Here is a 15720-nt window from a genome sequence, read left to right on the forward strand (position 1 = left end):
GGCAGTAACTGCTGGTGGTGGGTTTAAGATGATGCTGTGAATTTGTAAGATGGTAAGGGGCAAACAGGGACAGTCATCCTGATTCAGCTGATGAGGGATAACTCATGGAATTGTATCGGTTCCTTCCCTCTTTCCATGCCTTCAGTATATTGTTGTCTGTACAGTCACATTCTGTTACCTAAAGCAAAGGGGCTGCGGGTGCAATGATACTTTCCCCTCTAGGACACAGGCAAAACTTCTGCCTTTAACTTCTGGTTGAGCCAGTAGGCCTGCACCTCCACAAAACAGGAGAGCTGCTTAAAGAGTGTCTGTGTACAACTAAGAGCAAGGGCCTGGGTGGCTCGGAGGGGAGGAAGGGACATCACCACAAAGACAGTAGATCACTTTCAGGCATCAACAAAAACAACTGCCCTCAATTAGTAGGGCTGAGTCTGCCAGAGGCAAGGAGGTGTTATGGTCAGGGTCTTACGAATACAGTTGATCTAAAGATTAAGAAAAGGAAGAATTAGTTGCTAGCCCTATTCTGACCCTGCCAGGTGCAGTTAGATTAGGTGAAAGGGTAGCTGTTATTCAAGTGGGTAAACTATGGCTAGCATGCACAGTCTAGGTAAATTTTAAGTTCAGAGAGGAGGTGGGAGAAAGGATTTGTTAGATGGCCTAGGAACAGGTTTGAGACACAGGGATTACAGTGCTGGGCCGCAGAAAGAAAGTGGAGGAGAGAGTGAAAGCAAATAAAACCAGAGGCTGAATCATGTTTTGAGGATAGGGAAGATCTCAAACTACAGCTAGAGCCAAAAGAAGTAAAAGGCCCATGAGAAGAAGTGTGGAGGACTGGGATGCAACTAGAACACCGGGCTTTGTATAGAGTTTTAGCACTGTGTTACAGATCAGGTGGACTAATTGTAATTGAGAGTAAGGCATGCCAAAGAGAAGGACACTGCAGCACTAGGAATGCAAGCTGATCAAATCTGTGTATGCATTTATTTAAATGTGTTTGAAGTAGCACAGAAGTCAAGGACTGATGTGAAAATCCAACCACCTGGTCATCCTAGCCACAGCCAAGTTTACACCTGCAGGACTGCGCATTACAATTTTTTTTCCCAAGCCAGGTCTGAAGACAAGGGCAGAACTTGACCCTGAAAGTTGGATTCCAGTCAGTCCTCAGAGAAATCAGTCACCAGTAAGCCAGCAGGGACTGTGGTGGGGGTGGCAGAAGAAGCATGAGACATTAAAGCCTTATTACAATGTGGAGATGCGAATGAGAGGGTTAACAGATCCAGGAGAAAAGCTTAGTGACAAAGCCGTGGGTAGAGGATTTAACAAAGGGTGTATTTCATGTGTAGTGGTTATAACAGGTTCATTTCCCAAGATATTCTCCTAGGATTAAACCCTCGGGGATTGAGTACGTTCATTTTCCTCTTGCAAATGCAACAAATGATGGCCTAAAACCAAATATGTATTTACTTTCTGCATTCCTTAGCACTTGAATAGCCATGATTAAAATAAGGCTGCTTCATGATTTGCAGCCCTGCAACTCAATTTAGTTCAGTCCTCATGGGACAATGTGCCTGTTGAAGCATATTATAAGCAAAGAATCTCAACAAGTTTGGAGGTCGATTGGTAGAAGCAGGCAGCAGTTTAGAGACCTCTGCTGAATACACCTTTGGGCTGCGAACAGGGCTCTGCCTCTCATGGCGGCAGAGGCTCAGGCTACAGAGGCTTTAGCAGCTCTTCTGGGAGTAGCCAAAGGAGGAGGAGACAGTGGGGAGGGAGAGGAATAGCAGAAATAACAGTAACAGGGCAGAAGATTATTGCTGGTAACTGTACCGACAGGCTTTGCTTCATGTTACCTTCAGCACAAGGTTCAGTAGTGAGTTTGTGGTGAAGTTTCAGATTGTCTAGATCTCTGCCAAACCAACTTGTTCTTCCCTTGTACAAACAGGGCTTTTGAGAAGAGGAATGAAAGCCAAGATGTGCTTTCTGCTGGCTTCAGTAGCAGGCTTGTCTCACTCTGGGTTGGATTCATTGAACATTTGGACATTCCCTCCCTGGCCCGTCTAAATCTCCTCCCATAGCATCTGGCTTCATTCTGTGTTGGTTGCTGCAAGGCAGGGAAGCTGTGTAGGACTGATGGGGTGGGAAGAAGCATGGAGAATTTGGAGAGGGAAGTTGCACCCTCCAAGACAGTGCAGTGCCGAGGTTTCTGAGCACAAGTGGAGAGTCCCATGTGGCACAGAGCACTCACACCAGCTCAGGCACTGGAAGTGGCACAGCCATCATGTAAATGGCTCTGTGCCTCCCTCAAAAAGCTCTGAATCGGAATAGTTCTTTAGATTTGGCACTCTGAAGTGGCTGTTTTATTTCCAGTCCCAGTGACAAAGTTAGAAGGGACCTGTCTGTCCCATCTTGCATTGCAGAGTGTGTTATGCCCTAAATTACTTGCCCGTGGTCATGAAGAGAGACAGTGGCAGGATCAGGAGCTGACTCTGAAGCTTCTCTTCAGTCTGCTGTCCAGCTCCAAAATATCTTTTCACCCAAGATTGGTGTCTGTTTCCTACATGTGAGAGAATATTACTACATGTCCATCTTGAAGGATTTTGGTGGAAAAGATTCCCAAAGCCATGTTGTGTAGTTACATATTATAAACTGAATTGATCTGACAGCTTTGGCCAAAGAAGGGAAGTCTCACATACCATTCTCACCCAGTGCTCCCGACCACTATTCTCAGCTGCACCATTTCACTCTTGTGCACCACCTTTTGTACTTCTCAGACTTTTGCTGAGCTGATTTCTTTCTTCTGGGTTCTTTTTTTGCCAGATTAGTGGGTTGAATTAGCTTGCGGTAGAGCCCGTGAGTGCCAGAGCTGGTGCAGGGTGCTGGTAGAGATGGTCCATAAGCAAGAGCAGAGGCGCAAGGTTCTTCTCAGCTATTTGTGGATCAGCTCAAGCATTAACATGCAAGTTCATCACTGACTGTGAAATTACCCCACAACCTGCAGTAACTGTGGCTCACAAGAGAGGAGGAGTGATTCCTGCCCGGGAGATGAATAAACTAGGCTGATATGCAAGTTATTTTCATGCTTTTTGCAGGTTCCCCTGTTAATTTCTTTCTCTAATCCTAAAGCTCAGATGGATTAATATTTATGTCAAGTCACCACACACACCCCCACCCCCACAGAGTCATCCTCCCCAGCAGCCTTGTAACCTTGAGGCTCGTGGGAGCAGTGATTATGCTGCTTGCTGCAGCCGTGCTCCTTGGAACAAAGCAGAGAGAGACTCTGGGCTTCACTCTCCCATCCCAGCAGGATGCAAGCAGTGATGGGCATCCTGCAGAGAGGCTCAGCTCTCCCATGTTATCTTCTCAGGTACCCACAGAAGAATGATTGATGAGAGGTAGGAATTGCTGCTGTCAGCATTGCACAGCCCAGCAAAGCTGTAATCTCTCCTTACAGAACCTCATCTCTCCTCAAGATCTGTCTGCTACACTGGCATTCTCTCAAGCTCTCTGCTCTCCACTTTCATTCCCCTGCTCCTTCTCCTCCCTGAACAGTCTATCCAGTGCCTCTTGTTCTTAAAATATGTATTGAAACTGGGTAGGCACTTGCATATTCACTTGTCATTATTCTGAAGAAGCACCTTCTGCAGCACAGTTGCAAGGGGGCAAGCAGGTAACACTAAAGATAGAATCACTTTATAAATCCTACAGAAGCACTAGTGACATCACCTCTCAGTTCCTGAAACAGCCCTGCTTAACCCTCAGCACAATCTTTGCCACACTTTTACCCCATGGACTGGCTATCCAGGCAAAAAAGCACTTTACTGTCCAACTATCAGCATTTCAGCTCTTCTGTCATCAGCCCAAATTCAACAAAGAGTAATTGGGGAAAATTTAGTAATTGTAAAGGCTCAATCATAACAACTGGAACGTGTCATCTCTGTTGATGCAGATGATAGACCAATATTCACTAGAGGGGAAATGAGACACTGCCGTTGTGCCTGCCTACTACAGTGAGAGCTGAGAGTCTGTCTTCTGGGCTTAGTCAGTCCTTGTTTTTTCTTCAAGACAAGCAGTAAAGAGTCGTATTAGGTTTAAGGAGGGATTTGGGTTTTTTTATGGTATGTAATTAAAAACTGTGGAACTCACAGCTACAGGTGCTACAGAGGCCCAAAGTTTGATTAGCCTCAGAATATTTAGACCAATTCATATAAGGAAAATCTTTCAAGTGTTACTGAATGCTAAGATGCAGATACAACCCCTGGCAGTGAGTATCCCTAATCTGATTTCGTCAGAAAAGCTAGGAGGGTATGGCCAGGAGTTGCTGTGTTTCTTTTTTATTCTTTCTCCTCTTCCTCAAAGCACCTGCAAACGAGACACACCACCAGGTGAACGGGGCCCTCAGCCTGCCCCCCCTGTGGTTTTAGGCCATTTCACTACACGGTTCAGTGTTCTGAACTGCCTCCAAATGAATGTGTGCAGGGAATTTGGTACAGAGACCCTACCTGGGGTCCTGGATACAGTATAATCACATTAGCCTGGCAACATGCCCTTGCTGATTAGCGCCCCTCCACCCCTCCTTTAAGCAGAGCTAATTAACCCAAGCACAGCACTGTTCTGAAGCTGTGTTAATTCTCGTGGCTCTAGGGTTGGCTTAGCCGGTGCTACCTTGGGGACAGCACAGCACAGATACATTGAGATAACTAGTGTCAGCTAGCCAAAGACTGCTATTACTCCCACACCTACTTTGCCACAGAACTGTCCGATGGGAAATTGCATGTTTGTTACCAGTCTGGACAGGATTTGAAGTGACATTCCCAAGGTGATTGGTCACCAATGCCTGTAGGTTCTCAGGTGGCATTCCCAGATTCCTAGAGTTCAAAGAGGTTATGTAGAAGTCCCCTCCTGAGCTAATGTCTCAGTTCTGGATGTCAGGAAAGCTGCAAACCTCCCTTAATCTTCTGGAAGTGTGTGTGAAGGAAAGGGTAGGGAGTGTGCAGCACTCAAGAAATTAAAGGTGTCTGGAAAATTTAATCAAATGCAAAATTTAATCAAATTTCCTAATTGGAAAAAGTTTGGAGAGCCTTGCTTTATCCGGTTATGACTGCACTAGTTGTGTATTACCTCAGACTGTTAAGAGATAGCCTGAGAACTATTATATCCTATGTTACTGTCAATCAAAGCATTTGGGGTTGGTAACAAGGCTTATAAATGATGTGCTTTATTGACTGTGTCTAGAAGCAAGGGTGTCTGATGTGCACTGGGCTTGGTGTCTCAACACTGCCTCTAGGTATCTTTTTCTGTAAAAAACCGAGGGCTGTGTTTTCTGGCTGGTTTGCAGTCCAGTCAACAAGTAAAAGGAGTAAGGTGAGATGCAGTTTAAGTTAACAGAAGGGGTCCAGCTTCCACCCTGATGTATTAAAGAACGGCTGGAATAGCAAAGAGTCCCCCATCCTCACCTTCTCTGCATACCCACCCACATGTGAGAGTAAGTTCAAGGAGGCCACCAGAAGATTGCAGCCTGATGTAAGCTGACCCTCCTTTAGGTGGGGATTGGACCCCCAGAGGTCCCTTCCAAACTATATCATTCTTTGATTCCAAGCCTGCTTTCAGGCAGTGAGCACTCAAGGCTCATGAGAAAGGCTGGCTCAGGCTTGTGCATCCAGCTCTGCAAGGCAGATGTCCTTTCACAGACACCACATCCATCTCAATTTTAGAAGAATGCTTGTAAGAAATAGGTGATGGGGTGGTATAAATAATGATTCATTCAGTTCAGCTCAACCAAAAAATCAGAAATTCATGTCAATTGTTTAAGGTTATTTAATCCTTTTCATGAAAGAATCCTGAGTTGGTTGTAAAACAGAAATGTTTTCTGAATGAAAACCTAATGGTTTCTTTTAAAAACATCTTGCAGTGCAACTTGCCTTCCCTTTATGGCCTCAGCTAAACTGGGGTTGAGTAGTTTTTGTTCTTGCAGAAGAATATTTCATTGGTGAACTTACTATTGCTTGAAACTGTTTACCTGTGTATTACTAAGAGAAGCCCCATTTTGAAGCTGTAAACTATGTCTTCCAGATCTCTCTGCGGTGGTGATCAGCCAGTGCTTAGAGCAGACAGGTCAGTGCCTGGGGGTGTGTGTGTCCATCTTACGGGGGCAGTGCCCACGTGGAGCGTATGGCTGCGAAGTGCAGGAGTAGCTGCAGTACCCTCTCCACGCTCACATGAACAAGGGAAGGAAGGAGTCAGCAGCACTGCAGTGTCTTTGTAGCACATCTTTACAGAAGGAGAAACGAAAAGCTGCCATGTAGATTGCCTTCTGTCAGCAGGTTTATGTTAGGGATTCGTCTTGGTTTCCTCTATCAGAGATACTGTGATTATTGCTAGGATTTTGACATCTTATTTCAGAGAGTGGAAGCCAAATAGTTCTGTTCTTTGAGCAACGTCGATGACAGCCTGGTCTGAGCGGTATGTTTTGTGCACGCACAAGCACTGCATGTGGGGTTGTGGAAAGGAAAGTGCTCTTGCCTCAGCAGTTCTTCATATCGCAGTGTGGGATTTCAAACTTCATTATCAGTTTTGAAATTCATTTTGGCACTTGAACTGTAAATAAATAAATAAATACATCATAATGTGAAGCACTAAGCCTCCCTGCTGAGCTGTCTTTCCTGGCAAAAGGCTGCTCCCAGCAATACTGATTTCAAATTGCACAGACTCACTGTTCCCTTTTCGCCACCTCTGGCCTTTGTCTGGTGGCAGATTTTCCCTCATCTCTCTCATTCTGCTCTTCTGATGAATGTAATGTTGATCTCTTTTTCCCCATCACACCTCCAGATATGTGGATCCAGTGATGCAACCTGACATCTCCAAAATAGCCTGTGATAGGAGTTTCACAGTGCTTAATGAATAATAAAAGATTCATTGACCAGGTCCAAAAGTTCCCTGTGCTGCACTACTGACTTATGCTAGGATGTGACCTCTCAAAACCAGCAAGGCATTCTCTTCAGGTGCCTTTCCCAGACTGGAGCTAGTCATGGCAAACAAGTTGTTTCTGTAGCCAGGTTTGTACATAATACATTCATCATTGTACCGCCTTCCTGTGATGAACAGGATTAGACCTTAAGGCTGAGCACCTGTAAGAGCAGACAAATGGGGCATTGCCCACAACTTTTAATGCAGAGATTTGTCCCAGAGTTCTTGGACCTGCTCTCCTAGGACCCCTGAAGTTAGGAGCCGTGTCCTGGATTGCCACAAAGCCAGGACATGTCCTCTGGGTGTGTGACTGCAAACTCGGTGCTGTGTGCTAACGGCACCATCCCCGTGGTGGGGTTCCCTGGCTTGAGCTGTGGCCACTGCAGCAATGCAGCTGGTAGGAGGGAAACAGCTATGAGCCAACTGTTTCATCAGGCTCACAACTGACCCTACTCAGTCTATTGACATCTTACAGCTCAGAAATGGGATTGCCTGAAGCATAATCCTTTCTTGAATAGGTACTGATTAACAGCAAGGGGAGGCAGCTATGGCAGCTGATCATTACAGCCATCCTCAATATAATGAATGCTGTATATGAAGTGGGAAAAAAGCTCCAAGAATTTTCTGCTAGTGTCTGTGGTCTTTGTAACACAGCAAGAGATAAAGAGCCTGATTCTAGGTAAAATAATTTCTGAAGGTATCGCTGCAGTAAAGGTAAAACTCTTCCGTGTTTTTCAGCGTGTAACATGCAACATTTAAAAGTTATCTTCCTGCAGCAAACCGAGCTGGTGCCATGGCATAAAAATTAACCCAGTCTTTGGAAGAACTCAGAACCAGGACATAACATAAAGCTTTTTGCAGAATGGAGATAGATATAAAATAGCTTCCAAAGCTGAAGATGGACATGGGTTTAAATTTAGCTCATTAATCAGGAAGCAGAAATAGCACTGATAATGTTTGGTGCTGTGCTAGATGTGGTCTGAGGTGTTCAGGTTGAATTAGAATTGAAATAACCACCAGTTCCTATACAACCTGCTACAATTTGCCTGTACCGCACTCTGATCCCCACCTGCTACCACTCCTGTCAGGCAGACACGTCAGCTCTTTCCACTTTCTAGTTCTTTTAGAATTTTCTTTGGTTCCCTCTGTGAAGGAATCCAGCTCCTGCTTTAGCCTCATCTGTAGGCCCATCCTCGATATGGAAGGGACAGCATGTGCCTGAATACAGCTCCTCTCAATCACTTCCCTATTGCTATGGAGAAGACAGCCCTGTGCACGTTTAATTTTATGAATGTCTATATTCTTGCTGGAAAACAGCAGGACAGTGCTCATGAGCATGAGTATGTGTGTAGAGCCAACTGCGTTCATAAGTGTTGGCAGACTCTGGATAAACTGTCATAACCTGCACCAGTTACAGTTCTCAGCAAAATTTCAGGAGGAGGGAAGAGCAAAATTATATAAGCAAGGACTGGTACTAAATATGCTACAAGCATGGGCTTTGTAAAGGGACACCAACAAAGATTGCACCAGAAGTGTCAGCATCATTTTATTTTGTTACAATTGTTCCCTTTTCTTCCCTTAAACCACTCACTCCTGGAGTCATTTGACTCCATAAGAAGGTGTGTCTTGATCATTTTGAGCGAGATGTAGATCTGGTCATAGAACAAATCCTGAGAATGGAAATATGAACAGCTTAAAAGACAAAATATGGAACTTAGGTTAAGGGTTGGACTAGGTGATCTTCAAGGTCTTTTTGAACCTAGATGATTCTGTGAACTTGGCATTTATTGGTTTCGATGCTGACTAAATCCTGGGGAGGATTAGACATTTAGCCACTGTTTTACTCCTAATCATAGATGAGAGAAAATAAAAGAAAGGTGCAGCTGTGTCCCATCCAGACATTCCATCTGGTGAATCTGATGACTTGATCTTTACCCCTATGAAACGCTAATCCACTTGAGAGAGCCACAACGTTGTACATCGTGGCTGCTTATGTTTATCTTAATCCAATCTCACAGGATATATGCTACCAAGCATTCAAAATACTGTCAGAGCATCATAATTTTTCACTTAATTGAAAATGCATTACTCTGCTTGATTATCCTTTTTCTTACACAAGTGCATCTCTGTTGACTTCCATAGAGTCCAGACGTGGGCACCGTGGGCACTGTGACTGTGATTAAACTCTGTCCCACGGTTATTTTAGCCTATTTCTGGAAGGATGCAAGCAGTACAACAGCTCTGTGTAGGAAATGTATATTTATCTTTGGCAAGAAGGAGACAAGCATCCCAAGTGCTTTCATTACAGTAGGTTGTGTGTGTGCTCGTGTTGGTAGCCATACTGCGAACGTGTGTGTACTGAGATGCAAAAACGGAAATGGAATTTCTCTGAAGCTCTGAAGAGTGATGTGTATGGACTAAAAGAGGACTTGAAGAGGTGTCAATGCCAGGACTGGGATGGGAGCAGCTCTTCTCAGATACAGGATCTTTTTTATATTCAGAAGTAGAGCACGGAAATAGTAATTTTCAGCCAGTGATTTACTACCAGAGAGAGGAGCATTCATGATAGAGATTGAGGGCATGGAAGGAGTTAAAAATATTTAGTTCCTTTTGGACTGTGAGTGATCTGAGCTTTAGTAGAAGGGGAGGGGAGTGGTGAGACAGCTAGGGAAAGTGGCCAGTTATAGAAGGAAAAATGCTCAGCTAAATGGTTTCCTTTTGATATATTAATACCTCCTTCAAGGGCTTCTTTGAGGAAAAACAGACTTAAGAAAATGAGTTAGGATTTAAAATGGACTTGATTGTCTTCTGAGAGATTTAAATAATTGCTAAATGAGTCTTTTTAGTTGAACTCAGAGAGGCCACTAATCTATGCACGTTCCTCCGAGCACAGGTCAGACTGAGGACATGGAGACAAGTAGGAAGACTGAACAAAGTACAAGGGAGAAAGGAGGCAAAAGAGGGCTGTCGGGTTAGGCCTGGCCTAACTCAAAGGGGTGCCAACTCAAGGGGGCATGAAGTGGCTTTAGTGAGTGCCAGATCTGCATGGTGTCAGGGCCTCAGTCAGAAAATTAAGACCTGTAAATTCAGGGTTATCAGGCAAAGTCTTTAATCCCCACGCACTCTGCTGTTGATGTTCACTACAGGATTACCCTTACCCCTTTGCTTTGTCCCATCACTGAGTGTTGCTGGTGACCTCAGGAGTGATCTTGTGTAGAGCTTAGAGCTGAGAAGAGACATGTACACCCCACTACTTTGAAAGGGCCTCCCTCATGCCATGTTTTAGTGGCCTTTTTGTTAGTTGCTACTGATGCTAGACACTGCAAGAGTGATGGCCTTCAGCCTGACTGAGCAGCTCCAAGGGAAAGGGTAAAAACCCTCCATGAATCTTCAATTTATTGAATGTAGAGTGGAGGGGCTTATGCTTTTGTTTCTGAGCACCTCTGCAGACTCCATCTCTGTGAAAGGGAGTGTTAAGAGCCCCCGAAACTCTCCAGCTGACATGGGTGAGAGGAGGTAGCACTAGCAAAGACAGGAAAGCCAAGATGTTAAATGTGACAGGGAATTACGGTTTCTTGTTTTAAGTTTTCTTTTATAACTGTATTTTTAATTTGTAATTGGAAGCAGAACCTTTTTTTCTGGTGAAGTAAATTTATCCTGTTTTTACTCTAAGCCTTATCTAGGGACAGTGATTTTAGGAGAATCTGACAAGCCCTAGGGACTTTGCAGAACAGTAATTTATTGCTCTTTGTTACAAAGCAATAAATCCATGTACAGTAGTGAATAAGCAGAGTCTGAGTCGCCTCATCCAAACTGTGCTTGTGAATCTGAGAAGCTGGGGGTGTTTTTCCTGAGAATCAAAGGTAAGTTGAAGATTGATAACAAGTGCTTATGGTGGAGAGGAGAGGGGTAGCGGGCAGGTGGCGGGCAGTAGGTGATGAGAGGCATCTTGTGACACTGCTCATCGGTCCAATTCAAGACCATGGGCTAAAACTGAGAGTATAAGGTGCTGGTTTTGGCAAATAATTTATTCAACAAAAATGCAGCATTAAAACAAGCAGAACTGCTTGTGGATTTAGGACAAATTTAATTAACCTGAGTCAGCAAAAACCAGTGCCTAATGCTTTCCCTTTCCACAATGAGTGTCATGCATGTCCTATGTCTGATTTGCCAGGTCCCACGGATGTCTCAAATGCTGCAGTGCATCTCCAGCAGCAGTAGACACCTACTTTTAGGCATCTGAGCCAAGCCCTTAAACTTTCTGCATTTAAGAGCATAACCTGCAAAATTCTCAGCAGGCTCAGACCAGTGAGATGTCCACATGTGAGATGCTGGTTTCTGCTCCCTTTATCTCCCTCATTCACGAGCTGCAGACTGTGCAGCACCCAGCATAGTGCTGCCTGACACAGCGTCCTGCCAGCCTCTACAGAACTTCAGCAAGCCAAATAATAAAGTGCAGCGTTCATTGCCAATTCCCTACCTGGCTCCCTGTGGGGAGGTGGTGACTCGCTTGACTTTGATCATGCTGTAGTGATCATGAATATTTACAGCCAGCTCCTCTGCTGCTAGCTACAGACAAAAAGCTCTGGAAACACCAGGAAACCCCGAGTGTCCCCTCTGCCACCTTGGCTTCTTAGAGTAATTCCTTCTCCTCTCTGGTGCAGATCAAGTTGTTAGCATGCAAGGCAGTGCCAGCACAGACTGTGCTGAGAGCAGAGTGACACTGATGTGTGCAGGAGAGGTCTGTAATGAGCAGAAGTTTGGTAATTAGGCTCTTCGGCACAAGCTGCAGTAAAGAGGCATTCAGGGACAGATTTATTGGGAAGGAGAGGGAAAAGAGGGGTGGCAAAGGTGGACAAAAGGGTCCTTTCTGTCAGCATTATTTAGTGTGGTACACACTCAGGATCATATTCTGTGCTGTCTGCCAGTTGGAGGGAGCATGACCATTGCAACACACACACCTTGCCCCTGCAGCACCTTTAAGGCAAGTGAACCCATTTACAGTCCTGTGCCCTTGAGGAAGTGTCATTTATTCATAGAAAGCACCATTCGTCCCCAGATAGTGCTCTGGCATCAGTCAGAGCGTGCCCTTGTATTCCCCTCTAAGTGACAAAATGAAAATGCAAATCATTAGGTAAAAATATGGGCAGGTTAGATAGCACAAGTGCATGGGGCAATAGAGACCCAGCAAAAGGTGAAGAAAATCAGGACCTGTGCAGCCCTGGGTGGGAAGGTAAAGGTGCCATCATAGCGGGACAGACAACAACACAGAGGAGAGGAAAAGCAGGCCACTGCAGCTTCAACCAAACAACTCAGATTTCTGTCTTTGTGCATCCTTCAGTTTGTCTGTGACTATGAACATCCAAGGCAGAGCTGTGCTCTCCTGTTTTTCACAGCCCCTGGTACAGTGGGTTCCTGTGCTCGGCTGAGGCCTCGAGGTGCTGTGTGTCACTTACCGGACTAGAGCCAGGCTACCAGGTCATACACCCTGGCCACCATTCTGTTGTGTGCCGTGGAAAAACCTTCTGTTGAGGGCACGTTGTACTTTCCTTGCTCTCATTCTGCACAGGCTTTGGACAGTCTTTGCTCAGCAATATTTGCTGTGAGGAGTTTCCCGGCTGGGCACTTCTTACTCATCTCTGCTCCCAGGTTTTGCTGTGTGTGTAGGGGAGAACAGGTGTCTGGCTGCTCGGCACCCAGGCACTGAGGAGTTATCTCTGCAGTGTAACTGGCTGAGGATAAGTTTAAAGGTTAAAACATAAGACAGCCATTTGGGGAATATAACAAAGATGTCTGCGAACTCCCCATGTGTTCAGACAGTTGCTCTCTCCTGCACCGGATTTATCTGCCTGGACCTGGCTTGGCGTGAAGGAAGCAGGTATGACTGTGGTCTAGCATGTGCTTGGCCATGAGCAGGTGCCACTTGTTGCATGTCCTGGTAACTCCTTCTCTTCCTCTCTCCCCTGCACAGTACAAACAAGTGGAACAGTATATGTCCTTCCACAAACTCCCCGCAGACATGCGGCAGCGCATCCATGATTACTACGAGCACCGCTACCAGGGGAAGATGTTCGATGAGGAGAGCATCCTGGGAGAGCTGAGTGAGCCCCTCCGAGAGGTAAGGAGGGAGCAGTGAATGGGAAATGCATATTCCTGTCATCTTTGGCAGCTGTGGAGTCCCCGATGTGCAGTGTCCTCTCCCAGTGCTGTGCAGAGGGCACCATCAAGTGATGGGAGTGGTGGGAGGCCAGCTTTCCCGTGAGCACTGGCTGTGTGTGCGCTCTGGTGTCATGCCCAGCAGAGACAGCACATCCACATGTCTGAGCAGCCTCAAAGGCCCTGTTTTGCTTGGGCCTGTACCTGCTCCCGTGCTGTGCCTAACTTTCTGTGAGGGCAAGGCCAAGAAGAACATGATGCACAGCTTGGCTATGCCTCTGTTTCATTCAGAGGGAGTGACGGTCCTAGCCATTGGTGTATGTCTGGTATTCTTGGTCATGGCAGAAGTCACTGCTGTGGAGAGAGACACTCAAGCCCTTGGCATTTGCAGGAGTCCTGCCTGAGTCTGGTAACTGCTGCAGCACAAGTGATGTCTGACATACAGGCAATGTGGGGGACAATGTGCTGGCCCTGCCACCCACTCAGCATGTGAACAGATACATCTTAGCACCTTTTGAGACCATGGCAATGTCTGACAATGTCATCCCCTTTCCCAAAGAGCCCCTGCAGGAGAGCACTCTGGAAAGTGCCTCACTATTACCTCACACTCCTGCAAACCCCCTTCTGTCCCCACACAAACATGCACTGCTGCCTTGACAGCATCTCAGGGCGCTCCCACATGGTCCTCCCTAATATTAAGCTGTATCTCATGTATTTATATAAACCTTTATGCAGTGTGCTGCCTCATCAGTGCCCCATCCATCAGCTGTAACAGCGTGTAGAGTCAAAGGAAGGAGGAGCCTTCTAGCAGGGCCCACACTTCAAAAAAGTCTTCACAGAAAAGCCCCTTCCCTAGCTGAAGCCTAGCAATGCACGTTCTCCCTAGTATATGCCTCCAGTATGTTCCCCACAAGCACTAGAAGTGGTCTTTATTCTGTCTTCCTCCTCCCAATAATGTACCTCCATAGAAGAGAGAAGAGCTGAGAATCTACCAGCCTTATTTTAAAACTAGTTCTTCCAAAGGGCTGTCTCAAAGGGCAACCCTGAAAAGAACCCCAGTGAGGAGGAGACAGATGCTTCCTCAGCCCTCTTTCTTCCTGCTCCAGTCATCCAGATGCTCCTTCCCTGCTTGGCTGGAGAGCATTGTGCTGAGGTGATTTACTCAGTATCACTTTCTGCCTCTTTCTGAGCTGACATGGCACAGAGCAGCTCCTGTGCAGTGGAAAGTGCTGTCATACCCTCCGAGTGACACCAAACCACAGGAGGAGGCACAGTCCCTGTCTGCTGTATGACAGCTGAACAGCTCAATTGGGTTTTCTTCATCTGAGGTTGATGATCCAGCCCATACCCCAGTGACTGTTGGGCACCTCTCCTCCCCTCTCTTGATGCTGTCCCCATCTGCCAAGGATGATTCTTTCTCCGAGGCCTTGGCACATTTGTGCTGTTTAATATCTCATTGACAAGCAAGGGCAACAGAGAACATAGGACTGCCAAGGTGAGTTATAACATTTTCCCAGAGAGGAGCTGTGGGCTTTTTCATAGAGCATTTCACCAGTGCTGTGCACCTCTCACAATTCAAGATTTCCTGCAGAAAGAGGTATATTGTGTGTATTTGAGAGGTTGGGGGGTATTGTCCCCGCTCAGAGAGAAAGCATATGAATGAAAGCTGTGAAGCATGGTGTCAGTCTGTCAGCTTCAGCTCACACTGCTACATGCTCTGAGCATGCAGAGCCCATTCCAGCCTCCACGGGGGGACCCAGACTAAGGGAACTGCAATTTTTTTTCCCCACTTTGTAATGTACAGGTCAACTCGGAGATCTTCATAGGTTATCAGATGCTGACTAAACGTGTGTGTCTCTTCTTCTCCCTGTCCCATGTTTTCTCCCCTCTCTCTCCCTCCCTCCCTCCCTCTCTTTCTCTCTCTCTTTTTTGCATCACATCATGATCAGGAAATCATAAACTTCAACTGCCGGAAGCTGGTTGCCTCCATGCCCCTCTTTGCCAATGCAGATCCCAACTTTGTGACATCCATGTTGACCAAGTTGCGGTTTGAAGTGTTTCAGCCAGGGGATTACATCATCCGGGAGGGCACCATTGGCAAGAAGATGTACTTCATCCAGCATGGGGTGGTGAGCGTCCTCACCAAAGGCAACAAGGAGACCAAGCTGGCAGATGGCTCCTACTTTGGAGGTGTGTGTTAGTCAATCACCCACAGCAGTGCCCACTGCTATTGCTCATACATTCCTTAACTTGCTCTGGGTGCACAGGGATGGCATCCACCACAGGGATGGAGTACCTCCTCCTCCATCCTCCATCTCTGTTCATCTTCCCTGTCTTGCAGCTTTCCATACAGTAAATTGTGCAGTGGGAGGTGACTGGGACTCATGGGCAGTGGAGGAGTCTAGATAATAAATAATAACAAAACGGGGAAGGGAAACTTAGTTCTTGTAGGTTCATTTCTTTTTGCCCCAAGCAAACAGACAGATCTGTGAAGCTGAGATCCTAAAGAAAAAAAATGAAGCATTCTCAATTCTCCAAGCACTTTTATAGTGTTGCCTAGTCCTACCATCTGGCATCTATCATACATGGTATAGTATAAAC

At 46.0% G+C, this 15720-nt stretch overlaps 1 protein-coding gene across 3 annotated transcripts in view; it reads left to right on the top strand.

Annotated features, from left to right (window-relative positions):
* HCN4 (hyperpolarization activated cyclic nucleotide gated potassium channel 4) overlaps window positions 1–15720 on the top strand; it is a 105377-nt gene that overhangs the window by 71497 nt on the left and 18160 nt on the right. For all 3 annotated transcript variants that reach the window (XM_074917524.1, XM_074917525.1, XM_074917526.1), the window contains exons 5-6: window positions 12935–13081; window positions 15069–15309. In XM_074917524.1, the coding sequence (XP_074773625.1) occupies window positions 12935–13081; window positions 15069–15309 (388 nt within the window). The remainder of the gene's footprint in view (window positions 1–12934; window positions 13082–15068; window positions 15310–15720) is intronic.

The sequence above is a fragment of the Athene noctua genome, chromosome 13, assembly GCF_965140245.1.
Source record: "Athene noctua chromosome 13, bAthNoc1.hap1.1, whole genome shotgun sequence".
Taxonomy (NCBI): domain Eukaryota; kingdom Metazoa; phylum Chordata; class Aves; order Strigiformes; family Strigidae; genus Athene; species Athene noctua.